The following is a 27,387-nucleotide window of genomic DNA, read 5'->3' on the forward strand; positions in this document are numbered from 1 at the left end:
CCTTCGCTCCCCCCATAAAATATTTGACGGAGCTGCCCCCCCCCAACTTGATAGGCATTGTAATCCAAATAGTGGTGTGAATGCTAAGTCATGTCATCGATTATGCAGGGCGGGGTTTACCAGCCCCCTTCCCCCCATATTTTATTCAAGGTGGCACCCCCGGTGCATAATGAAGAACTCCTATCCCCTGGTTCATAGGGACATTTTGAGAAGGGAAGTACATTTAGATGGGAAGCAAGCACATTTAGGTTTCTACCCTGATTGCAGCAAAGCTCCTCTCCCTCTTTCTGCATTTCTCTTTGTATGGTCTAAGAATAATGACTTTGAATTAAATTGCGAGAATCTCTCTCCTGTCTAGAAACTGGTTATTCTTACTAGGAAACAAAGTCTGCAGTTCTCTCCGGAAATGGTTGGCCTTCCTTTGAGCAAACTGTGAAATGGGAGGCAATCTTTTTAATAAAAAGAATTACAGCTCTTTTTTTTAAAGAGGGTGGAAACTCCTGTCCATGAATTTCCAAGAGAATAAACTCCAGAGCAGTAGTTGTCCCCAGTAGCAAAAAGATGGCAAATGCTGTGACATCTTGGAGACTAACTGGCTTATTATTTTAAGCTGGGCTGGCTATCTCATGTCGACTAATCTGTCAGTTGAAGCAAGCCTGGACTGGGGAAAGTCCCATTTCTCTTAAGGGAGGGCTAGCAGTGGCCGCCTGGGCTCAGGCCACTCTTTCTTTGTGAAGAGGAAGCGAGGCTAAGCAGGCCCAGTTACCTCTTGTGAAATAACTCCTTTACAATGTTTGATAAACTGTTCTAGTGGGTAGTACCAACTCTGTGCTGGATATGTTACAGCCAAAGTTGCAACACTCAGATTCCACCAGTTCTGATATGGAGACCGGTAACAAAAATTGAATATCTTGTTGTTATGAAAAGGGCTCAAAAGCAGCCTAGCATATAGAGGGCACTTCACTCTGAGTGGTCCTAATCAAGCACTGGCAGTTACTCCATGTTGACAAGTAGGGTGGGGTATATTTTAACTTCTTGTAGGCAAGCTCAGAGTACATTTAATTTTGTGGCACAGGAGGAACGTACCTTGTAGTGGCTGCTTCGCCTACTAGTACAAATCTATGCTCACTTCTTCACTAATTTTACTTGTGTTTCTGTGCCCAGGAGAGAACATTTGCAACACTAAGGATGCAATCCTAAGCATACCTAACTGGGAAGTGGGTCCCGTTGAACTGAGTGGGATATACTTCTGAGTAGACATGCCCAGGGTTGCACTGCAAGGATACATTTTGGGTCTTGATATTTTAGTCAGAACTCTCCTTAGGTAACTTGACAAAATGGCTACCAACCAGCTGCATGACTGGAAAGTTATGTACAATACAGTGTGGCTTTTGAAATACTAAGATGGCATGCATCCATTTTGTATGTCCTACAACGTTGCTTCATCGTATAAAGGACTTGGCTTCTACTTCAGGGCATATTTTTGGCTTTCTTTTGTCTGCACAGTTGGCAGTCTTAGCTGTTGTTTCTTTAATGAGTTATTTGATACTAAAAGCAGGACATTTTCCTTTCTTTCCACTGGAGGGAGACAAAGACAGAGATGTGAATATGTTAGAAGGAAGCACTGTTTAAATGAGCAGTCATTTTGGCTTTGGCGGCAGGAGACTGAGGCTGGATGCGTAGCATTCCCCATTTGCTCCATGTTGGCCCAGCACAGTTGTATTTCACTTGCTGTGAAATGGTTGTTTGTATGTTTGTTTTTAAATAAAAAAGGGCTGGCAATAATCTAAACTTACCATAGGCAGATCTACATTTCAAACCTAAGTCAGGTTTATACTGCTTTAAATGACATGACTTCTCCAGGGAAATCACGGGAATTGTATTTTTATGAATTTGCTGAGAATATTCTTTTTCAGTCTTTCCCAGAATTACCATTCCAGTGCCTCCGTTGGTGGAAACCCATGATAAACTGGGTTTCTTTAGCGATGCAGCCACACACTAGCTGGTGACTGTGTCAGCATTTGCACTGCACTTGGAGGAATGGATCACATTTTGCCAAGATCTGAAAGCGTAAATGTTGGCATTGACACAATTCTGACATAACACTAAGTTCTCGCTTTCTTTCAGGCCATTTCTTCTCCTTTCCCACTAGCTGCTTTTAAACAGGAAAGGGTTATTTTATCACCCAGCATGCCCTATTTTTCTATTGCATTGTATGGTCATGTACCGTATGTACTTAAGCTCACTCATTTTACCCTTGTATTTTTCCCTGAAGAAGTTGAAGTGATAGAAAAGTAACATTTAAAAACATAGGTATTCACTACAAAAAAAGTGGCAATCTCATTCTAATTTTCTTAATCTGATTTCTCAGATAGTTCTAGAGGGGAAATTTAATGAGATGATTGGCCTTGTTCTAAGCCATGCTGAATATGAACATGGAACAAAATAAGACATCAAGGCATCTGTCAACCTAATCTAGAAAAAAAGAAAAACATGTGTAAGCAACTATACATATACATTGCCCCTGGATGCACACCTGCATGTTCATCTAAGTGTTGCTGAATGGCTGGGTTAATATTTTAATGCACATGGCGCCACCATTTGTGATGGGGTGATGAAGTTACTAGTTGCACTCAAATCCAGTTGCATATGGCCCAAGTCCCTCTCCTGCAAATGCCAGGCTATTGACTTTATACACACATCATTACACTGGCTAACTGATGGCATCATACTCTCTTCTCTTCTTTCTCCCCCACCCCACCAAACCTCTCCCATTTGACTTTTAAGTTCTAAATTGTACAAGTTCAGATAGATTTCCCTCTCCTCTCTCCCAGTGATGGCAGAGCTGGAATTTGTAACAGAACTCTCTCTCTCTAGAGAATCAAGTTGGAGAATTGAAGGTTGGGTGGCTTTTATTTGGTTTGGAAATTACTCTGAAATTCTAGGTAAATGTGGTGGGAAAGGTTGGAACGCTTTCCTATGTTACTCTTCACGTACTAGTCCTTGTGTGCCCACTTTTCTCCATGACCTTCACGTAAGGCCATTATTGGAAGAAGCACTCTTTAAAAAACACTGTGGCAGGGCTACAGCCTTACCTGATCCAGTAAATTAAGCTTGATTTTTTTTCTCCCCATGATCAAAAGAAGAAGAAAAAGACTTCTGGGATTGGGTGGTAGAAACTGGATCATATCAAAGCAGGACAAGCCCCCAAATCTCACTTTGAATCCTGTTAAAGAACGCTTGGCTTCCAAAGAATGTTCGCAAGCCGGTTGCAAACACTCAGTTCCGGGTTTGTGGCGTTTGGGAGCTAAAACATTCAAGTCGCAAGGCATTTGAGATCCAAGGTACGACTCTATTTGCTTTTTCCTTATCCTGATGCTATTCCCAGTTTTGCATCCGTTATCTTGAAATGATTATATTGTCTTGTTGCAAGTAACCAAATGGTGTTGCAATTGAACTGAGATAGGACAAAGAAACTTCACATTCTTGCTCATTTCTACAGCTCTTTTATTCTGCCTCAATTCCCTCTCCTCTCTCGTGCTTTTTTTTTTTTTTGCAAGACAGATGCAGGTGGTGGTCATTTTATATCATCCGGGTGTTGCAAATGCAAGCGGTCAATCAGCAAAGTTTGAGTTGTACCTTTTGTATATCAGCCACGAGGTCTGATTCCTTTAGAGCTTTGGAAAGAACACTTTTTAACCTACTATTGGAGTTTGGAAACATCTGTAGAAAGTAAGTGTTCAATCAAACCAATAAGTTATTATGTAACTGGCCTGAGAACCTTCTTGATCCTTCTTCCTAACATAAAGCTGTTTAGATATGGACAGCAGTGTGCATGGAAATTACAAGGATGCTTGGGGGAAGAGTCCATAGGTCAGGGGTAGAACAAATGATTTGCATGCAGGTTCAATCTCTGGCATTTTCAGGTAGGGCTGGGGATGACAGCACAGACAAAATTTAGCTTGATGGACTAATGGTCTGACTCTGTATTTGACAATCTGTGAAAGGGAAGGAGGAACCGACCAACTGATGTAGCTTCTTGACATTCAAGGATCTGACTTAGAAAGTTGAAGCTTCTGGCGGCCCCCTTGCTGAATGAAATAGACTCAGCTTCTTCTAGCTTTATGGTGAACACTGACTCCTCACGGAGGAAAGGCGGAGAGCGGATTGTGCAATAATGGTGGGCCTGCTGAAGATCAGCTGGTTTTATTGGGGTCCCTGTTTTTCAGAGGGAAAGGGAGAAGGCACACCATACCAACCAGTTCATTTTTATCTATCCCAGAAGCATTTTGGTGCCAAGGGTGGGTTCTAGAGAAGCTAGTGGAGTGAATCTCATTTGGGAAGGACGCGAGTAGCGCTGTGGTCTAAACCACTGAGCCTCTTGTCTTGGGCTTGCCGATCAGAAGGTCGGCGGTTCAGATCTACATGTTGGAGTGAGCTCCCGTTGCTCTGTCCCAGCTTTTGCCAACCTAGCAGTTCGAAAGCACACCAGTGCAAGTAGATAAATAGGTGCCACTAGGGCGGGAAGGTAAAAGGCATTTCCGTGTGCTCTGGTTTCCGTCACAGTGTTCCATTGTGCCAGAAGCGGGTTTCTCATGCTGGTCACATGACCCGGAAAGCTGTCTATGCACAAACGCCAGCTCCCTTGGCCTGAAAAGCCATATGAGTGTCACACCCCATAGTCACCTTTGACAGGACTTAACCATTCAGGGGTCCTTTACCTTTTTTCTTTTTTTTTACCTTTACTCTGAATCTCATTTGGCTGAACTTAGGTGAGCAATTTTATTTACACTGGAACATGGAACAGAATAATCTCCTGCAGCATTTGTCTGCATGTAGTAGGGTTGTTGTTGTTGTGTTTTTTAAAAAAACAGGTGTGATTGGCTATGGGCATCCCCTAGGCCAAAAAGATAAGAGTTGTACATTTTCTCACCAGGAGGCTTGGCATCTTTAGGAGAGTTGGCCCAAAGTAGCTACTAACCTTGAAATAACATTTGAAGAATCCTATCCTGTTTCTCTGTGTTGTGAGCTGTGTTGGTAGGACTGCCAGATCTAAATTTCAAAAACAAAGGGACACTGGAAGAGGAATGTCTGGACATATGTTATGACCTATCGGGGCTGTGCTTTTTGGAATTCTGGGTATGTAGCATCCTGGGGAGACCCACTCTGAGGCGGCACTGTCTAGTCTCATGGATATTATCTGGGGATGTAACAGAATGGGGAGATCCAGCATAAATGTCCTGCAGCAGAGGAAACTTAAGAATTATCTATATTAGAGGGTCTCTGAGGATCACTTGGACTCAAAACGTTATAATCTTTCTTTGAGGTTCCTTCTAGCCAGCTGAATAATTCCCTCCCCCCATGGTCTATTTGCATCTTGGGCAGGCTTTCTGTTGGAAATGGGAATAATCCCACAATGGGGCGAAGGGAGTGAGGCCTCCTTCTGTCTTTTGTTGTCTCTACTTTTTTGTCCATCTTTTGTTTTTTGCTTTTGTTGGGTTCTCTTTTTTTGTTTCTAAACTAGAGCAAACAATTTTTTTTAAAAAAGGGCAAAAAAATGTACACTGAAAAGCACTAACAAAGCCTGATTATGTAACCTCTGCGCAGATGCAGCATGGACTTTTATCTCTTTCCCCCTTCCAGGCGCTTTGGGTTGATGCAAGCAGCTACTCCAATATCAGCCCCTCTCCCTCCCTTGCCCCTTGTAAAACCCTCTCCGAGAGGAAAACAGATCCTTTAAAATGAAATAACAAAAGCACCCTCCCCCTTTCCCCCGCCCGCCCCACCCCAGCTCCCTCAGCACCCCCTGCTTTTCACCTTGAAGCCCACCTCTTTGCCCCTGGAGAATGCCAGTATTTGTTCTGTGTTATAAGTGCCAAGAAAAATTTTGTGACTCCCTCATCCCTGTGACCTGAGAGTATCAAGAAATTGCACATTAACTACTGTAAAGATTAAAAATAAAAAAGGAATTCAGAAATGTTAATAAATAAAAAAAAGTTTGTAACAATTGCGTGCCTGACCATTTCATTTGTAAGATTGATTATTCCCTGGGGAGTTATCCTGGAGCAGCCTTGCCGAAATTAAAAACAGACCGGATTTGCTTAAGGTAGGTATCTAAACTTTGGAGCATTTCTATGGATGCATCAGGCTAAGTAAATTCTATTTCCAAATTAATCAACCCCGTGGTACAAAACAAATATGACTGAGAGTCATGTTTGTGTGTTTCATTAAATTTCATATCTTGCTCTTCAACTCCCCTAGACTAGAGTACAGATGGGCAACTGGTTGCCCTCCATATGTTGTTCGTTCAACTCCTGCCAGCCCTTATCAGCATGGCCAATGGTGAAAGCTGGTGAGAGTTGTACTCCAGCAACATTGGGGGGGCCACAGGTTCCCCACCCCTGGACTATACAAAGGATTCCTTAAACTACAGCATAAATGTTTGAAAAATCGAGCACCATTTGATTAGCATATTTACCTTTTCTTGAGTTCAGCAGAACATGTTGAATTTCTATTTCTCTACTGAAAAGGGTGGCTCTGATTAGATTGCTGTGCACACTTCCCTGGGACTAAGCCCCACTGAACACAATTGAACTACATCAGATTAGGCTGCAAACTACACAGCAAGACTCTGTTTTGGTGATTTGGGGAGGGAGGACATGATAGGAGGTTGGTACTGCTGCAAACGGTAGAGATGAGAGAGCAATTACTCGGTTGCTCAGAATACAATGTGATCACAGATTTGAGCTTTAGGCAATCAGTTAAGAATCATCTTAAACAATGCCCACACAATTCAATAAGAATGACTGAGAGTGAGTTCAAAGTGCATTAGATCCCTAGCTTCAAATAACATATGTGGCTGGCAGGCCATAGTTGAAGACAGAATGCTAGTCTAGTTAGATCAAAGTAGGGTTCTCTTCTAGTTCAGAGGTGGGGAATTTCTGTCGCTCCATATTTTCTTGGTCTTCAGCTTCCAGCAGCCAGGGATGACAGTGACAATCGGACATCATCTGGATGGCCATTGCTGCTCTTGATTTCATATTTTGGGGTATGTAAATATCACCACTCCCTCCCAACAACATTCCAGAACCAAAATCTGTATTAAATAGAAGTATAAAAACTTTTATTTTTCTTGGAAGATCTAAAAAGCTTGTTTTGGTACCTTTTTAAAAAAATAATACTTCACAATAGAAACAGAATGGCTTCTGAGTGCATGTGACAGCAGAGCTGCCTCATAGAAAGGGCTGTTATCCTCCACTTGGGCTTGGCTGAAAGTAGCTGTCTATATCAGCATAGACAGTGTGTCCTTGGCAGGGATTTAGACCTAAGGGGAGAAGGTTTGTTTACCATATAACTGAAAGGGATTGAGCTGACTGGGTGTCTAGAAACCAGTTTTCTTGAAGTGCTTGGCAGCACCCCAAAAGTATTGGCACCACTTGCAACCTGAAGCACAGCACTGAGGCCTGAGGGATTTGGGTGATGAGATTCTGACATTTTGCTCCCTGTTTCTGTTGGACGGCTGGCCTCACAGTAAGAGAAGGAGCATTGGGGGGGGGGTGTGATGTTGCCAGTTCCACTAAGCAAAATCCCTTTCTTGGCACTTAGGCAGTGAGATGGCTTTGGCCTGTTCTCAACTCTGAGCAATTTTGTCCTTTAAAAAGGAAGCAAAGCCTTTGTCCTATCCCGTCTATTCACAGTGTCCATGTGCTACTGGCTGAGGTGAAACACAACCAATGGCTTAGTCAATTGTGCTTCTTCAACAAGACACATTAAATGTGCAGCAATCTTGCGCCCGTTCAGAGAGGTGGCATGAAGAATAAGAACCTATAATGGCAGCAAGAGTAGTCAGCTGGGACCGTGTTCTTCCTCTTTGGCTGCTGGAGATGAGAGGAAAAGGCTACTCAGTGGGGGAAAGGAAACTGACGCTGCTGCACCTACTTGCAAAATGGGTAACAAACTGCATATGCAATATGGCTTCCACATTTAACAGGCACATCTGTCTATAATTTCACCCTGGCACACACAAAAGGGGGGAGATGGCACAAATTTCCTAACCTCCAGAACCCAGTCCTCCTTTTTCACAAATCTGCAGCCTTAAACAATTAGGAGCAAAGCCTGACTGCAAGGGAGAGTAGCCCATTTGGAAACCCATCATTCCACCTGATTAAACGGACATGCTTCCTTTTCACCTTTGGAGGAAGCTTCGCCACGATCCCACACAGGATACAAGTGTTCCACTCGGCAGGGATGGGATTGGTACCTGCCACCCTTCCCCCATGTCCGTTCTGCCGTTTGATCACAGAGCAAGGATAAGAACCAGCACCACCACCACGACAATGAGCAACAGGCCGATGATGCACCACTGGCGCCGTTCTGATGGAGTGGGAGAAAATACAGGGGGGGGATGGTGTTAAATGCAAGAAGACCAACCCCGTTAAGAACCCACCAGCCCTTCCACCACAGTGAGGGGTCTGACATTGTAAATAAGCAAAAACAGTTAGAAGGGATCCTTTAAGAAAAGGGATGAGTGACTTGTGGCCCTTCACATCTTGTTGGACTCTGACTTCCATCAGCCCCAGGTAGCACAGCCCAATGGTCAGGGATCATAGGAGCCGTAGTACAAGAACATCTGGAGAGCTATGGGTTCTCCAGTCCTGCCTTAAACAGAATTAATTTAAAGCACGTAAGATGCTGCAATTTGAACCATATTCTAACCCTCTGAACCATGTGCCCCATCCCACTGGCCTGCACTCCCAAGCATGGTGGACGCAGGTGCAAGAATCATCCTTGGAAGACCACAAGTAGAAAGGGCTCAAGTGAACATCTGAGGAAATGATATTGGGAGGTCTATTCCCGGATTAAAACACCATAGTGTGGAGACCTAATCTAGCTTGTTGGGTTAATCATTAATCTAACCCACAGCCCTGGTGTCACAGGCAGCGTTAGAAACTGAGATATGAAAGCTAGGAGCTAAATGGCACCCTAAACCTAGGTTATGGACGCAACAGTGGAATGTCTAGGCACACTTTTTAAATAACAAGAATACAAAGCTTAAAACGGACTGCAGCTAAAATATTATGTTCAATTTTCACAGGGTCTAGTCCTTCCCCTGCCCACCCCCTTAATCTTATTGAGAGGGTCTCTTCTCCAGTCTTCAGAGAGTAGCTGGAAGTGGGGAGGCAGAAAAGGGTCCTCCTTTCCTTCCACGCTGCCGTTTTAATCTGAAATCTTAGACACAGTACTGCGGCCAGAGCTCAGAAACTGCTAGCGCGAATGAAATTCCCAGTCGCAAAATGCGCCTAGAATAATGGGAATTTCCAACATTGGACACAAGTAGCTAATATCCGTAGCACTCTTGGGCAAGAGCTGGGGCAGGATGGAGAGACACTGCAGGCCTGTTTATGGCATACAGTGGAGCTTGAATTCCTGCCTGCCTCACCTATGGAGGAAGGGCTGCAACTTAAGAGATCTGCATGCAGACGATCTCTGGCTCAGTCCCCAGACTCTCCAGGTAAGGCTGGGAGTGTCTGGAGAGCTGCTGCTAGTTGGTATTCACAATACTAAGCTAGGTAGACAAAGGATCTGACTCGGAAAGCTGCATTCCTGTGTGCAAACTGCTTGCTCTTTGTAAGCCAGAAACGAGAGCACTAAATGACACTGTAGTGGCACTCCTGCCAGGAAAAAAATGGTTTTAACCTGCTTTTCCATCTATTACTCTAGGGACTTGTGCTGAGAGCCAGCAGTAGAAATGGAGATGCAATACTGGCCCAACCAGAATGTTCAGGTTTTTATACCATTACCTCATTCTTTTAATTGCCATTCTGTTTCACACATATTGTACACGTACTCCAGATCTCCTGTGATGGATCTGCCTTGCTGAGTCTCAACAATGATGCCAAATGCTCCTTTGATTAAGAGAGGAGGGCAGCAAAAACTGCCTCCCAAGTGAATACTAAGCTCAAACCTAGATTATTGTTCCTCCTGGCCCCCCACCAGCAAGCGGATGGGTCAATCTGATTGCAGAGGAAAGAGGCAGGGTGTGTGCTGGAAGTGTGCAGAAATTCACAGTTGTGAAACACAGAATACTTTTTGTGGAAGCCAGATTGCCTTTGCCTGTGGTGATGTTTATGGTGAGGAAGGCAGGGGTGAGGAAGCTAAGACCTCTCTACCTGGCCACTGGGACTTTTACCAGGGCACATCCCTCTCCTGAGGCCACGCCCCTCACTAGTCCTGTCTTGGCTGGCTGAATATGTTCCTGGACTCTGCCGCTTCTTGCCTGCCTGGATGGTGAGTGGTGTGTATGTGTAAAATCAGCTGACATTTGCATAGCTGGAATCAGTCTACTGTAAAAAAAAAGGTAAGAATCTGCTAAGATGCCGCTTCCTGGCTATCCCACTGCGGCCCCAAGAAGATTATCCACAAAGGAAGGCAGCCCTCAGGATGAGAAACATTCCCCACCACTAAAATAATAACACTTGCTATTCTTTTATGGGAGATGGCAAGCATCCTGATTCCTAAACCAACACTTTCAGTTACTTGATGCCAAATCCTGGTGGGCAAAGCTGGTGGGCAAAAGAAAGCAATTTCAAGAAGCTGGGGGATGAGGTTATCTGGGTGTGGAGGAGTAAAATCTCCCTTGTACCAAAGTAGTACTGGAACAGAGAGCTGTTTCTTACCACTTGCCATATGGGTGACACTGGCCATTTTTCTGAGCACGCCATCCATGCGGTTGTGAGTGCTGTCCATCTCATGGGCAAAGTCTTCCAGCATCCTGAAATGCCAGCAAAGGCATCGTCAACGTGAGTGGCAACTGTCCACAGGGTAACCCTCTCCCAATAAGAGCTTCGGAGTCTTGCCTCCACCCCACAAAAATCACAAAGCACGGGGATGTCAGCCAGGTGTGCCGGCAGGTTGCAAGCAGTTTTCTTTTAGGGGTATCTTCCCTGCCAAGAGAGTTCAGAATCTACTCATTCGAGCTACACCAGCATTTTCTAGAAATGGGATATGCAACTGGGAGCCAGGGGTCCAATCTGTTCCAAGCATAATCCCTGATCCCCATAACCAGCCTTAATGAACACAAGGGTGCCCCCCTCTGCCAAGCCAAAATGCAAGGAAAAGGGTTTCTTAAATTACTTCCTGGCAGAGTGAACAGCAACAGAGGTTCTGGCCAAGTGCTCTCCTTCTGATGCTCACTCAGAAAATGGGGTTGGGCAGTGGAAGTGCACAGCAATGGGGGGGCCCCCTCTGGCAAAGAACTCTGTTCCTGCTGAAGAAGGGCAGGAGGGAGAGGGTAAAGCACTCACACAGGTACAGGAGCATCCTGTGCACATGTCTCTGAAAATTGAGTCCTTCCTGAATCTGTTAGAAATGAGTGGCCACCACAGTTCTATATAGACAAAGGTTCTGGATCCTCTTCTCTGATCTAGCAGCGGCCAGGATTGCCAGAGTTGTATTCATTGGGACTAGTCTACTGCCATTTTATCCAGGCCTAACCTGCTAATGGGCCGCCCCCACTGTCCCCTTTGCTGCTTGAAAGTTTCGTCTAAAGAGCAAGATAGGAGTGTTGCAATACATCAGCACACACACACACACCCCACACTACCTGCACTCACACAGTTTGCTCATCCAGCTCTTCTCCGACCCGACTCGACATGTGCTTCAACACTCGGATGCTGCCAGAGACGAGCTCCAGCTCCTCATCCTGCTCCTCAATGATCAGCTGTCAAGGAGAATGTGAGGCATCAGCGGGGGAGTCTGTTAGAACTCAAAGCAAAGAGAAGCGAAGAGGGTTCCTGCCCACAATACAACAATATGTTGTACAAAGAAGTCTCTGCCTCAACTGGACACTGGCCTTCAAGGTGAGGGGAAATGAGGACCAAGCTGGAGTAGCAACTCTGGGAGTTGGGCAGCTGTACTGTCACTGCTGAGGCTCCACATAGGACCCATAAATGTCCATCTTTTTGTGTGCATTTAGGCAAGTGGGACCAAAACTCATTTCAACGGCAGTCTTGGAAAAACTGAGACTAGTGAATGCTTTTACAGGTTAATATCCCTTCACAGAAGTCAGCCCTCAGGATCTTGACTGTCACATTAATGTTTTGTCAAAGAATCCAGCGCTTGCACAACAAGAGTGGTTATGGGGCTCCTCTTCATTTAGCAAGAAGCGAAAGGTCTCTGGTACTTCCTCAACAAATGTCCTCCTGAGCACACCCAGCCCAAGGAGGACAAATGTTTAATTCTTTATTGACAAAACATGAAGTTACAGTAGCTCCTGAGGCGCACTGAACACACACACACACACACTTCTGGTGGCTAGGTAGCTGTTGTCGCTCCTCAGGCTTGCGCTCCAAGTTGGACTGTTGAACAGGTGGCCAGGCCTACACCGCAAACTTAAGTACTATCATCTGATGGTGTGAGCACAAGCAACCTGTGACTTGTCCTACACTGAAGTTGTCACTGTGCCTGCCTCTTCAAGGCCCTCCTGGTCCTGGGGGACAGTGGGGAAGGGTACGGAGGGGATTCTGCCGGCCTCTTCCCTTCATGCACTGTCTCTCCCTCAGCTCCTGCCACGTCCTGTCCTTCTTCCACAGTCTCTGACTGCTCAGACCCCTCCCCACCCTCCAGCTCAGGCTCCTGCCTTGCAGAAGGCCCACAACCACATAAAGCACTACCCACTTCCCCAGGATCAGCCTCTGGCCCCGCCACCTCTTCCGATCACTCCTCAGAGCCCTGCCAGCCCCCAGTGCCAGAGTACCAAATAGGCAGAGTAGGCACTGGCCTAAGGGCCCCACGCCTTTTAGGGGCCCCAAGACAATGGATCAAAATAATATTGATTTGATCTTGAAAGAAAATTACAAAAATGAATTAGGAAATAATTTGCAAGGGGGGCCTCCACAGGGTTTAATCCAGCACTGCCAGTCCCTGACAATATATTGAAATGGCCATTTGGGAGGAGACCAAACAGAGTGGGAAAAGAGGCTTGCTTTGGTTCGGAATCAACATGGAACAATTTGATTTCTAGCCTAAGTCATCCCAAAGACTGGATAATGTGTTTCCTTAACTTGACTGTCTTCACAATAACCTTTTGAGTAGCCCATTGTTATCCCATTCTGCTACTGAGAAATGGAGGGCCTTGCCTCCTGCTTGGGTTTGAAACCATACTCACTGTAAGAAAGGGAGGCAGGAAGCATTTACCCTCACCTCCACTCAAGGATATCTGTCACCTGTAATCTGACAGGGAAGGAAGAAGAAAGCAACTCAACGTATGGGGACCCTGTGGCCTCCAGATGTTGCTAAACTACAGTGCTCATCGTCCCTGACTGCTGACAACGCTCAGGATGATGGGCATTGGAGTCCAACAACATTCAGAAAACCACAGGTTCTTCACTCTTGTACTTGACTGAACCCATAACTGGGGGAGAGGAGAGAGGTACAGGGAACAGGTAGTATGCAGATGCTGTGAGCATCTTTTGCACTAGAGCCCAAGATTTCTCTCAATGCAGGTATCAAGCTAGAGGACACGGTTAGGTCTCTGTAGAAAGGGATGTTGGTGAAAATGATGGACTGGGGTGGCTCACTATCACTGCTCTTACCTTCTGATGCAACTGCTGCTCTTCCAAAGTATGTGAATTAGCTGTTGACAGTTCCTCTGCATCCAGCATCCCATAGTGTTCCCTGCTCCCCAACAGCATCTGCAGAGGGAGGGAAAGGGGGACACTATCTGAGCAATCCCAGGATTCTTAGTGCTCCCAGGAGAGCTGAGACCAAGCAAGGAAGGAAGGAAGCAAAGGTGAGCTGGGTAGAAGAATCTGCAGGGTTAAGTGGAACTCAGGGCCTAGGAAGAGCCTTTCTCTGGTAAGGAGATCAGGAACCTTTTTCACTGCATTCCAGAATTAAATGGCTCTTAAAAATGTGGGGTTGAGATCAGAAGCAATATTATGGATGAGGCTCTCAGGTGGTTCTACCATAGATGCCAAGTCTCCCGTTTTTCGCAGGAAACCCCCGGATTTTAATTCGTTTCCCGCTGTTCTCCCAAATGGAAAAACATCCCGGAAATCCCTGGGATTTCCTACCTGCCAGAGGTTCCATTTTGGGTGCTGGCGCCACCTGATTTCCGGTGCCCAGACATGGGTAGCGCGGCACCGGAAGTCGCTTCTACACATGTCCAGACATGTGTAGAAGCGACTTCCAGTGCCGCACTGCTGCTGATCCCGCATTTTTCGGCGGGAGACTTTTGAGTGGCAGCTATGGGTTCTACTCATTTAAGGGGGAATCAACAAGTGTGATCGTGCATTTCATAAGAGCTCTGGACTATAATCCATACCCCAAGGATACTGACAGTGAGACAAAGGATGATTCACTTTAAAAAGAGAGAGAGAGCCCATTTACCCAAGCAATTTGCGCCTTGTAGAAGAAATCTGACCTTACCCTTGGTTAGATGACCAGCTCCACTTCCTTTGTGGCAAAGAAGCTCTAGAACAGCCTTCTCCAACCTGGTGCCCTTCATATGTTTTGGACTACAATTCCCATCAGCCCCTGCCCACTTGGTGAGTGGGAGACTCTGGAGAAACCAGGATGGGGAAGGCGGCTCTATGCTACCGGGGATAAAGAGCTACCCTAGCCATTGCCAATTCTTTCCCTCCCAGGAAATAAATTTCCAGCAAAACACTGAGGTGTGGCGAGGGTGGTAAAATGTGCTTACCTCTCTGTTTTTCCTCTCCGCAAAGGCCTGTGCTGCTGGACTGGATATGTGATCCCTCATTTCCTTTAGTCAAGAAAAGGAAGCAGTAAGAGAATATAATCAGATGAGCCCATGGCCTTTAAGAGTTCGCCCATAATAACAACAATAAGGGTGGGTTTTTGCAGAGGCACACAGTCTCCTATTGTAATCCATCCTAGGGTCCAGTGGGAAATAAATAAGATTACATGAGTTGACATCCTTGTAGATCACCTATGGGCCAAAATATTGGATATAAAATGCAGTACTGTCCCAGTTTCAGCTACAAGTGTGGTTTAGTGGTTAGAGTATGGAATTAGATCCTTCTTTTTTTAAAATTGAAAAAAATCCTCTCCCTCTCAGAATAAAGCACCCCAGCCACACACTTTTGTTAACACTTCCAAATCATCACTCAACATTTCACTTACCATACCACAGAGATGGAGAAGATGTGGCCCTCTAGACCAGGCATCCCCAAACTTCGGCCCTCCAGATGTTTTGGACCACAATTCACAATTCCCAACATCCCTGACCACAGACCTTACTGGTGAGGTTTGTTGGGAGTCCAATAACACAGAGAGCCACAGACTCCCTAACCCTGCAATAGAACTATTCCTGTTGCATACAATAAGTGTTTTATGCTGCATAGGACAAAATGCTCCAATAGTGACAAGGCATACGTTCGACTCACCCTGACTGATTCTCGCATCTCCGTGACAAAAGTGCGCCGGGTGGCAACCTGGGAGGGCTCAATTTTGAACTTGCGCGGGTTTGACACCACAATGCGTGTTCATGAGTTAAGTTTGAGTCACCGAGTTAGAAAGCAGACAGAACTACCTGGTCACAAATATGTGGGCCAACGCTGCATTTAACCTACCAGGTGCTCTCTAACTGTAGCAGAAGCTACCAATTTATTAATTCATTTATTTAAGAAAGAATTTATATGGCACCCACTATCCGATTTTTCATTTCAGGGCAGTGTGCTACTACACTTTATAGGAAAATATAAAATAATAATCAGATAGAGAAAAGAAAAGAACATTAAAACTGGGGGAGAGACCTTTGGTCCAGAGGCCAAATATGGCCCTCTAGTTCTCTTCGTCTGTATGTCACAGTTTTCTGGGTGACATGCACCAAAAAAAGGCAAAACAGGCCCCAGATAAACCTCTTCAGCTAGGGCATGCCATAAAATTGGGGAATTACTGCTGAGAATGCCTTCTCCCTTGTAACTGAATAAGGGTTTACTCCCCTTCCAGTTCTTGCAAATATCCCTGCAAAAGAGCAGGATGGGGGTGGGGTGGGGAGAGCTGCTATTGCCTGCTGCTACCATCCTACCGGTAGCAGCAGACAGTGCGCGTAAAAAATGGTGCAACGTAATTCCCTGGAGAGGCAAAAAAAAACACACCCATACGCTGTTCCAGCCCCAGCTTCAAAAGGATATATATGGTTTCCTCCAGGTCCTCCAGGTCCCAGTCGATGCTGCGCAAGCTGTTGCGTAATTCATTAGTAGTCCAGTCAAATTCCTCTTTGCTGACGACCTGCGTCTCCTGCAGCAGCTGACACCAGCGCTGATAGAGCCCACGTGCTGCATTTACGGCTTTCTGAACTTCCCTACAGAACAAAAAATACCAGTGTGTGACAGGGATGAGGTGGGCGAGCCAGGACAGGGTACTATTTCTCCTGCCAAAGCCGTGAGACCACCAGACTGAACACGACCCACCGGCCTTGCATAGCGACAGCTCTGTTTCTGCAGCTGCAGGCAGGTGACAAGCGTAGGAGGTTTGCCGAACCCCCGGTGGGTCCCCATATATCATCGATTGGGTCCATTCAAGTGGGCAAACCGCAAGCTGTGCAGCTCTGTTCCACCTGACAGGGAGCCTCCCATAAGGCAATGTTTCCTCCCTTGAAGCAGCTGCATCTCTATACTGAGAGAGGTATCCTTGCATTAAAAAAATAAAAAGTTCACTTCAGAGGACTGTTTGGAAGGGGAAAATCTGTATGAATAGCTGTCCGAAGAACCACATGGTACTCCAGGCTCCATGTGTCTAGAGATGAGTTACCCTGGAGGAAATTGGGCTTGTAAAAAGCTGCGCACTGGACCACGGGTGGCAGATAAGAATTGCCTCCTGGGGACCAGGCAGGAAGGTTTTACAAAAAATTGGTGGTTCTTCATTCTTTAAGTCCAGTAGTAGCAAACCTCTGGCTAACAGGATGTTCCTGGTCTGGGCTCCCAACTCCCTCCAGTCCCAGTCAGCCTGGCCAATGGTAAGAAATGATGGGAGCCAGAGTCTAACAAGGCTACAACCCTGTTTTAGATCACAACAGTCTAGCACAGATATATGTGAACATTGCACATGTCCAGAAGGTAAATGCATTTTGGTGATCCCTCCAGTCCAGCCTTCCCCAACCTAGTGCCCTCCAGATGTTGATGGATTACAACTCCCATCATTCCTAACTATTGTCTTTGCTGGCAGGGGCTGATGGAAGCTGCAGTCCCACCAATACCTGGAGAGCACTGGGTCAGGGAAAGCTGGATCTAATCAGAAACAAGATACCTTCATTAACTCGAGTGGTGTCTCATGCACTCCAGGAAATGACAGTCTGACAATTGCACTAGGATACCTAATGGGCCATCTCAAATAAATATATATAAACCTAAAACCTTGAAGTCAGCTCCCTTGATGTGGAGACTCTTCTTAAAGAGTAAGCGGGTGAGTATCTCATTGTTGGATACTTCATATGGAGGAGTACTTATGGAACCGTGCTTTGAGCCCCCCCCCCATGGGCATTTCCATTTGGGGGCAGGCTGCTCAAAGAGGGTGAGGGTCTGTCAACTCCAGGCAAACGTGGATGGCACTGAACATCTTGACACATTCCAGTCTGGCTTCATGCCTTCATTTGGCACTGAAACAGCTTTGGTCCCCTTAATGAATGGCCTTTGCCAAAAGATAGCCCTGGGGAGCATGATGCTATGAGTTGTCCTAGACCATGGGTAGGCAACCTAAGGCCATAGCTGTCAATTTTCCCCATTTTTAAAGGAAAATTCCCTTATTCTGAATAGGATTCCTCACGAGAAAAGGGGAAAGTTGACAGCTATGCCTAAGGCCCATGGGCCAGATGCGGCCCAATCACCTTCTCAATCCGGCCTGCGGACAGTCCAGGAATCAGCGTGTTTTAACATGAGTAGAATGTGTGCTTTTATTTAAAATGCATCCCTGGGTTATTTGTGAGGCATAGGAATCCGCTCATTTTTTTTTCCTTTCAAAATACAGTCCAGCCCACCCCATGGTCTGAGGGACGGTGGACCGGCCCGCAGTTGAAAAAGGTTGCTGACCCCTGTCCTAGACCTCTCAGCAGCTTCGGTACAATCAACCTCCAAACCAGGGGTACCACATTCCAGTGGTTCTGTTGCTAGGTGTCTGAATTATTCCAGAAGGTGGTGCTAATGGATTTTACCCAGTACTGCATTTTGATTTTTTTTAATAAAATAAACCACAGAAACAAATACAGTGCTACCTCGGGTTACAGGCACTTCAGGTTATAAACTCCACTAACCCAGAAATAGTACCTCGGGTCAAGAACTTTGCTTCAGGATGAGAACAGAAATTGCACGGTGGTGGTGTGGCGGCAGCGGGAGGCCCCATTAGCTAAAGTGGTACGTCAGGTTAAGAACAGTTTCAGGTTAAGAATGGACCTCCAGAACGAATTACCGTATTTTTCCGTCTTTAAGACGCCCCCATGTATAAGACACCCTCTATTTTTGCGGCAACAACCAATCGCCACTCCATCCTTGGCAGTATCTGTGTATAAGACGCCCCCTAATTTTTGGCATTATTTTTAGGGGGGAAACCCAGTCTTATACTCAGAAAAATACGGTAAGTTCTTAACCCGAGGTACGGTACCACTGTAGTGGTGTCTGAAAGATGCAAACTTGTAGGTAGCCTACAACAACTTGCCATCTCTTCCAGCTGCTTCTGTTCCATTCCTTCCAATTCTGTACTGGAAAGGCTACTGTGGCAGTGAATGAGATACGGCACTGTTAAAACCACTGCAATTATAAAGCAGAGGTGTGGCCCTCCTGATACTGCTGGACTATAGCTCCCAGCATCCCTGGGCATTGGCCATGCCGACTGAGGCTGATGGGAGCTGGAGTCTAACAATATCTGCCCAGGGGGGCGGCATAGGTTTCCCATGTCTGCTATAAAATGGGATGTCCATAGAGGATAAGTGTGGCGAAAGGGAGGCATAGGTCTGTTTTCATCATCCAAACGAAGAACAGTAGATTTAAAGAGAGAGCAAAGCACAAAACTCTAGATCTCCTTTTTTCCCCATCTATGAGATCCAGCTGCCAAAACTCAACAGTATTTCTTCAAGCTGGCAAATTATATAGAGTCACACCATTCACCAGATAGTAGGACAAAATGAGGAAGGAGATCAAGGGACAAATTGCAACCAAGTACTACATATTCAAGGGTTTTTGGAAATATGGTAGTCTGTTAATTACAAAATGTGAAGCTGGAAAACATCACTAATTATCCTACTCAGCAATTATTTCAAAGTGCAAGTGTCAAGCAAAATACTTTACAAAAAAAACCCCTATTTCTACAAAGTAACTTCCTTGTTTAGTTGTGTGTAACTAACTACAGAAACTGATTACTTGTCACAGACACCTATTTTGGGAGCTGTAGCTTGTTCAGACACACGAATCTGTCATGGTGGAAAATTTGGGCACAATATTTTTTAGTAATGTCCACAGTTCCCCAAATATGAGCTGCCCATAAAATTTATAAACTGTCAACTTCGAGGCCGAAATGAATCCGCTTTGCTGTGACCCTGTGGCGGCTTTTGTGGGAGTTTGATCCATTAGGGTGGATGATTAATAATAATAATAATAATAATAATAATAATAATAATATAGAAGTAGAGCAGTGCCTTTATTAGGATCGGCTAATAAACGGAGTTTCGACGAAGTTGCTTATCTGATGCGGGTTTCTAAGAGTTCTCTAGTTTCACGCACCCGCCCCGCCTCCACATCCCCGAGTTACCCGACGCTTCCCACGCTCGCAGACCCACGCGGGGCCAGGCTGCCTTGCTGCGGCGCCTATCCCCACCAGGGGCGAGGAAAGACGGAGTTTGCGGCGGCCGTGGGAGTGGCTGCCACTCACCCTTTCACCACGAAGAACGGGTCCTCCAGAGACATTGCTGACCGGTCGAGATGCCTTCAGGAAGAGCCCAGCCGGCCGGAGAACAGCGTATGGGGGCCAAACCATATAAGTCTATGAGCGAAGCGTCCCAGCTTGTCCCTCCCTCCCTCCTTTCCTGAGCTGAAGCCACTTAGCAGCCACGTTTACTACGGGCGCCTCTTTCCTAATAGCAGGCCGCCCTCTCTCGACTCAGCCCAACCCGGCGCTCCCTCCCTCACCCCTTCCCCTGCGAAAGTGGAGCCGGACTTTCCTAGGGAGGAGCCGGGGAAACGGAGGAGAGCGATTGGCAAGAGCAATCAGGACTCTCCCCTGGAGCTTCTAGCAGCCTCGCGTTTCATTCTTGGCCTCCTTTCTTTCTTTTCCTCCACCCTCCTCCGCCTCAGCTTCCTGGAGATGGAAAGTGCGTCACTCTTACAGTACTAAGAAACGCGGCCCTAAAATAGCTCAGGCTGCACCCCGCCCGGCTTCCTGATTCATTCATTTTCCGCCTGCAAACTGAGCGTTTGAGTTCTTGGGCTCCACTCCCTGGGCGTGGGTTCAAAACCGCAGCTCCTTATCGGTTACACTCTAGCCACTCATTCACACTGTAAGGGCGCCTACAAAGAGGCTTGCTGAGCGGTCTGCAAGTCCCTGCTTGGTTGTGTGTGTGTGTGTGTGTGTGTGTGTGTGTGTGTGTGTGTGTGTGTGTGTTTTCAGTGCATGCCTGTGGGTGAAGTGGAGATTTTAATTCATGTTGGTGGTGGTTTAAGGGACCAGGAACGGTACTTAAATTCATGGCACAATGGAGTGCGCTCCTTTGTACTCTCCGCATTACTCTGTGCAATTTATTTCGGTGTGATAGTTCGCGTGACCAACGCATGCCCAGGCATCGGGCAGGGGGGGGGGGAAGTCCACGGGGAAGAAAGGTCGCCTGCGGAGACTCGAGCGTGATGCAAGAGTAAGGGAAAACGTGCCAGTTTGTAATACGAGACCAGCTAAAGATAGTCATTGCTAACTGGTGTTATAAAATTGTTATAAAATCATATTGGGGGGGGGGTTTGCAGGACACCATTATTAATGAACAGAGAGGGGTGACAGAATTTGACAGCTGCAATACCCAGAATCCTGTTCAATGCCATCTTCCCTGTCTCCCCACCCCTCCAGCTAGGACTCGACCCTGCCTGAAGGAAGGCTTAAGGATCTGCATATGCACAACAGTTAGCATAAACTCACACATTTCCCCTCTCCACCTCCCCTCCGCCCAGAACAAAACAATGTTTCCAGAAGAAGGGGGGGGGGAACCGCCCAAATCCAAAGTTAAACTTTTCTACTCAAGTTAATAATACAGCCTATTATATGTTCTCTTACCATGAAATCTCTATCCGCTGCCTCTGTATTAGAATTGCTGTTTTATATCTTAGAACTGTATATGTCAGGACTGCTACCTTTTAATTAGAAATCCCTGCATTAGGTATGTTTTCCAGGTATATTTTCTGTATGAACCCTGTATGATCCCAACCCACCTGAACCTTGCCCTACTACCACCCTATACCCATTCAAGGACACACGGACAATAGAGGGATTAGCTGGAACAACTTTATTCAAATAAATTGCCATCCTCAACGTAGCCCACCCTTCCATGGCCTGGAGGAAAACACTGCCGGGCGGACTTCCACCCCATGGAAATCGCCAGGAACTGCCCCACCTCTGCACCCATCTCGACTGATTGCCCTTCCTGCCAAACAACAGGGAGCACCATCAACGACAGGAGAAGAGAGATTGACATCTCTCCATCTGAAAGGAGAAGTCATCTCCGCACCCAGCTAATCCGATCTCCCACCCGTCGCCCTTGTCTCCCCCTCCCTCCTAGTCCAGAGATTTCCATGCATGAACAGGAGGGTATATAGGGGGACTTCACCATTTCCCGGGGTTCCTTCCTTCTTTCCAGAGGCAGGGACCCTACAGCTGTAGCTTTGCATTCTGCAATAAAGGGATCAGTTTGTTTTTCCTGACAGCATCGTGTGGTCTCTGTCATTTTCCCGGCGGAGCTGAACCTAGTGCAAATTTTGGAGCTTCCGACCCGCGTCTGTCCTTCTTAAAAGGCAACGCATTTTGGGGTACATTTTTCATAACAATATGGCGAGCCAGGCAGGAGACTCCGTTTAGCCGTACTCTTGGGGCGCCGTGGTTGGGGAGCCCAAGCGCACCCAGCCATTTGCAGGGGGGATCCCCTTCCCCGACTGTCCCTGGAGTTCTGGCCTAACTGGGATCCTTAGCGGGACCACACAGGGAAAACAAACAGGATCCAGACGGCCGTGGGGGTTGTTTTCCAAGATTTTCTTCTCCTGTTGTCGCGAGGTGATCAAGCTTCAGGAAAAGAAGGCAGCGCGCTGCGACGTGAGTATCAATAGGGAAATTGGCTTTTCGGGGTGGGAATTGTCACAGCAATCAAACTCTTTCCTATTTTTCATAGCCAAAAAGCCCAAAGCCCGTCGGAGTCTGCCCAGGCTGGAGGTTTTGCGGCTGCCCTTTTCCTCCCCAAGGCTTGTTGTCCGTCGGAGTTTTGCCCAGATAGCGAGCCTTGGCAACTCTTCCTTCTCTCGCTTAGCTATCCCGGGTGAAGACGCCCCTCTGCCATGGCGACCTTTTGTTAGGTATGACCCATGACCAGAGATTGCAAGTGCGCCCGTTCCCTTTTCCTACTTTGCATTCCTCAGGTCCGATCTGGCATTGCGTAGGCAAGCGTTCAGTAGGACCTGAGTCTAGAGAGCAAGAGGCAGGGAGATTGCTGTGGCACTATTAAATTGTGGGTGGGAATAGGAGTCCTCCTCGGAGTGTGTCCACTTTCCTAGAACGTTTTCCTAAGGAGACTTTCCAAACCCCATTTTCCCTTAGAGAGCCCTTTAGCAAACCTTCCCAAGCCCACTTTCCTATCGGAGTCGGTCCACTTTCCTATCGGAGTCTGTCCACTTTCCTTAGACGTGCCCCAGGTTCCCAAGGAGTCCCCAGAACCCCGACTGACCCCACAGCCCCGTCGGATACTGCCCAGGGCTAGAACTTGCGCAAGTGCCCCTTCGGAGACTGACCAGGGCAAAAATGGGTGCACCCCTGTCCAAAGAGACAACTCTGCAGGCTTCAGGGGAGAAATAAGCCCAAGGAGAGCTTACTTCCCGTCTGAACTCTGATAGACGCCTCCAATTGTATTTAAGAAATGTTTCAGGGTCTAAAAAAACAAAAGAAAAAAACCAAAACAAAATGCAAGCTTGCTTAAATAATTTTAATGTAAGGGCTTGATCAACCCAAAAAAACATGGCAAATATTAAAAAGAGTGGACGTAGTGTGTAAAGGTTTATTTTAAAGAGGCTGTAGAAGGCCATTTTTTCCTCTCCAAAAGTAAAAAGAAGGGCAGGATGAAGGAAAATAAAGAGTTGTAACTTTGAAAATGCTTGCTCAATGCTTTGAAAATATTTCGAAACTTGAAAATGTTCACTTCATAAACTCCAGCTATAAGTGGATAAGAGATGTACTCAATGTTTAGAAATGTTATGGGGTTGTGTATAAATTGGCCACAACATCCATAGACTGCCTTCTTAAGTGTGCATAGTTAAAACTGCCAACTTGTTTTAAATTTCTAGTATAAAGAAACAATGTTGAACCAATCAATCTTAAACATGATAAATATGAGAATGAGGTGTGCAAATGTTGTTATTGAGAGAGGCTACAAAGGGGAGTCTTTCTCCAAGTGACTAGAGGAATATTGACTAAAGGAAAATTGAACAGCTATTCCTATAAAGGCGATTTGTTTGTCAAAAGTAGAGCTTCCATAGCCAGGAATTGTCTATCTGAGTCTAGTTTTAACTTTGATTGTGTTGGACAGAAGGGTTCTTGTTGGGCTCCTGATATCAGTCTCTTAAGGAAAAAACTCATCTGCTAAAGGGTTCTGTATAGGGTTGGTATTCTCAGTCAAATCTTCTGAATCCTGCATCTTAGAGGGTTAGACTAAATGACCTCAGGGTCCCTTCTAACTTCCATTTTAGAGCTATGTGAAAGGCAATGTGTCTGATGTGGTGATGGGTTGAAATTCAGCCCAGCTCTGCTTTCTGGCAAGGAAAGATTATTGGTTTTCAGAGTTAGAACAAGAGTGTCGTTGGTTTTTAAGGAGTGATTATATAAGTTTTTACCATTTTGTCTATTAAGGTTTAAAGTTTAAGCACATATGAAAGTCTTGACCATTTTCCCTTGTAAATAAATGGCAGAAAATATCTTATGAATTGTGACCCTGTAGCCATTTTCCCATATATGAGGGGGCAGGGAATTTTAGTCTGCCCATGGCTGAAGTTATTTAAAAAAAAACCAAACATTTGCAATTTATGAATTCTGACTGGTCATTTACCCGTACATAAGGGGGCGGGTCATTGTTCCGCTAATGACTAGAGGGAAAGCACACTAATAATAATAATCCACATTTGTGAAATATTTTGAATAAAAGTCTGCACCCCAAAATCCCTGTAGATAAAGGGGGCAAATCTAGATTTCTTTTGCCTGGGGTATGAGATGTTTATATAGTACAGTAAACATGGCTAATTAGTGCCATGACTTCATTAAGGAGTTTAATTTGACCAAACTTTTATTGCAGCTTTCTTGTGAAAATATTGGGTTGGGTTGTCTGTGAAAATATTGGGTTGTCTGGATGTTGAAGTTTTATATATTTAAAGTTTAAGATTTATAAGCCTGCTTCCTAAGCAGCAAGGAACAGGAAGTAAGAGGTGTCAGAAATATCTCAGGACACAAAAGCTATAGAAATGGATTTAAACTGACCAAAAATAATTTAATTTGACCACTTTTTGTTGCTGGTTTGGTGGGAGTGTAAATTGCTGGGTTTCTGTGTAAAATCTAACCTATTCACCCTTCCCTTCCTCTATTCAAATGGTAATTTAGCCAACACCAGCAACACTTTCAAATGGTACAATGGATTTCTGAATCATGAACTTTGTACATGCACAGAGGCTATGCCAGCTTGAAGAGAAAAATAGAGAGAAAAAGGAGGTTAAAAACAAAACAAAACAAAAACAGCAACCAAATGCTGAAGGGCCTGTGCCATGCAGGGGAAAATTTGTTTAAATTTCCTTATGTGTCTTTGACTCCAGGGGGTCACTTGAGAAAACAAAAGGGTCAAGTGTTGGACCATCATTCCAAATCTAATATGCAAAATTCTTTCCAGAGGTAAATATCTCAGCACTCCCACTTTGAGTTCATCGCTTGAGTACTTTCATCGCTTGAGTACTTTTTGTTGTTGTTTGTTTCCCCTTTCAACAGGATACTGATTGTGATTTTAGTCAAGGGCTTAGAAAAAACTCCAGACTATGCAAACCAAGGGTCTGCTCCCCCTTTCCAATGGGTATTCAGGAAGCACCTTCAGATACTTATCTCGCATTTGCATTTCACCCCAAGCATTAACTCCTGCATAACCTCCCCCCTTGCAAAGTTCCAACCTAACATGCAAAAATTATTCTCACAGCTTTCCCAGGAAGAACATTTCTAAAGGATATGTGAACCTTTAAGAAGACTAAACCCCAGTAACAAGTGTTTGTTTTTTCCTTTCTCCCACAGCAAAAAAAAAAAAGGGGGGGGGAGTGAAGAGATAAAGACAGTAATTTCTTTCCTTACAGTCTGCAAAAACGAGCTTAAATCCCTGCTGTATTAGTTTACTTCCCGCTATAGTTTTATATATTTCCTTTACTTTGATGCTTCTCTTTAGGTTGCAAATAATCTGCTTTCATTTATTAAATCAGTTTTTCCATTATGTCTATGAAATTAATCTAACCATAATGAGGTCTTTCATTCACTGCGTCTCCAAAACTTATTACTGATGTTTATTCAGGTACCATCTGTGTTTTTCCCCATAGAGTTCTCTTTTATCAGATAGCACATGATGACTTTTAAGGTTTTTTCCCATTATTTTACCATTCACCTTCAAATCTTTAGGTTACAGTCCAATATTAACCTGTATGGTCTTTATAATGTCTTCATATTATTTGATAATAATTTTTTTTTAATCTGAGATTTCTGTGTCAAGTCCTTCTAAAAAAAAAAATTTGTTGTTTGAGTGGTAATCTAAATATCATTTTGTTTTCATTTATGCATTTTTTTCTATTTCTACTTTTTCTTCCTGTACATACGAATGTAGCATCTAAGTCATTCTTTCCTGTAAATAATAATAGTAATAATAATCCCTTTCAAACAGGATACGCGAACCTCAAAGAGAATTCAGAACCACACATGGAAAATGTTAATAACTTATCAATTGTGTCCTAATTAACAAAATTGTTGTCCTCCACAGCCAAACTAGGTGAAGTAAATTAAACAGACTGAGTAGACAATAACAGCAGTAATTAAATATGAATGATAATAATAATATTTAAATGAATAAAATGCTTAACTATGATCACATATTATTTGCAGCTTCCCAAGAAGAACTTTATAGAATATTTTCCCCTTTATTATTATTATTATTTAACTAATTATATCTTCAGGCCCCAACCCCCTACAGGCCTATTTTCAAAAGGATGTTTTACAGGAAATCAAATGCTAATACCATCCCCTCACCACCTTACCAACCTGCCAATGCATCACAGTGGCCACAACAATTTATTCCCATAAAAGACTTGAGAAACTAAGTAATTGAATTATGAAGGACATTTTATCTCTTAGCTATAATGTTTCAGCAAGGTTTAGAAGTGCTGTTAACTTCCTCCCAGTGACTCAAAGGCAGACAAGAAAAGCCCTTGTGCCCAAGGTTGGAAATACATGCAAAAGCAGCAAGAATTATCTCAAGTTCACCCAATTGCCTCAAGATATACAAATGGTGTAGACTTAACAATGTGAAGGTTTTATGCATTATGTGTTATTATGTAGGAATGCTGAAATGTGTCAAATGGGACGGACAAGGGGGGGGAATGAGTTACAAGGATTTCTTTTTTATTTTAGACTGTGCCCTCAAGACTGTGCAACTGATATATAATTATGTTTTATGTTACGTGATATTCTGCAGAAACCTTGACCTATGTCTGACAAGTATATGTTATTTCCACAAAGGGGGGGGCATTTTTGTGTGTAATTGTTTTCATGTTTTATGTATAGTAAGTTATTGTATAGTGTAACATTCCTTATGCACCCAATGGTGGTATTATTCCTTATACGCCCAATGGAGGACTCGCCCAATGGAGGACTCATGTTTTCTAAAAGATCAGGCTATTGCATAGTCCATTATTGAGATTTAGATCAATTTATGACCACATTTCCTTATCTCACCTGGCACTTTGTAGTGTGCCAGCCTTCTTTTTACCAAGAAGCAGTTTCAGGATTCATGAAACCAGCAGATACAAGAAGGTGTATATGCCTTGATTTACCTGGAATGATTCCTTATAGAATTAAATTGACCAATTTGGACATGTGCCCTTTTCAGAATGGTTTTTATGGGGCTGTATA

General features: G+C 44.9%; 1 protein-coding gene across 1 annotated transcript; it reads right to left on the reverse strand.

The window, feature by feature from the left end:
* Nucleotides 1-7,101: 7,101 nt before the first annotated feature.
* Nucleotides 7,102-20,315, reverse strand: STX10 (syntaxin 10). Its single transcript, XM_035104908.3, has 8 exons — nt 19,882-20,315; nt 16,158-16,327; nt 15,408-15,502; nt 14,702-14,764; nt 13,593-13,691; nt 11,613-11,719; nt 10,677-10,771; nt 7,102-8,373 (listed from the first exon to the last, which is right to left on the reverse strand). Exons 1-8 carry the CDS (start codon nt 19,914-19,916, stop codon nt 8,297-8,299), a joined length of 741 nt encoding a protein of 246 aa, XP_034960799.1. The 5' UTR covers nt 19,917-20,315; the 3' UTR covers nt 7,102-8,296.
* Nucleotides 20,316-27,387: the final 7,072 nt, after the last annotated feature.

The sequence above is a fragment of the Zootoca vivipara genome, chromosome 2 (genome assembly GCF_965207765.1).
Source record: "Zootoca vivipara chromosome 2, rZooViv2.hap1.1, whole genome shotgun sequence".
Lineage (NCBI taxonomy): Eukaryota > Metazoa > Chordata > Lepidosauria > Squamata > Lacertidae > Zootoca > Zootoca vivipara.

Coding starts and splice junctions, on each gene's coding strand:
- STX10 (XM_035104908.3), bottom strand. CDS start 19,916: ATGTCTCTGGAGGACCCGTTCTTCGTGGTGAAAGG. Junction 11,720..13,592: donor AGCAGCAGTTGCATCAGAAG/GTAAGAGCAGTG, acceptor TCTCCTTGACAG/CTGATCATTGAGGAGCAGGA. Junction 10,772..11,612: donor GAGCTGGATGAGCAAACTGT/GTGAGTGCAGGT, acceptor CTGGCATTTCAG/GATGCTGGAAGACTTTGCCC.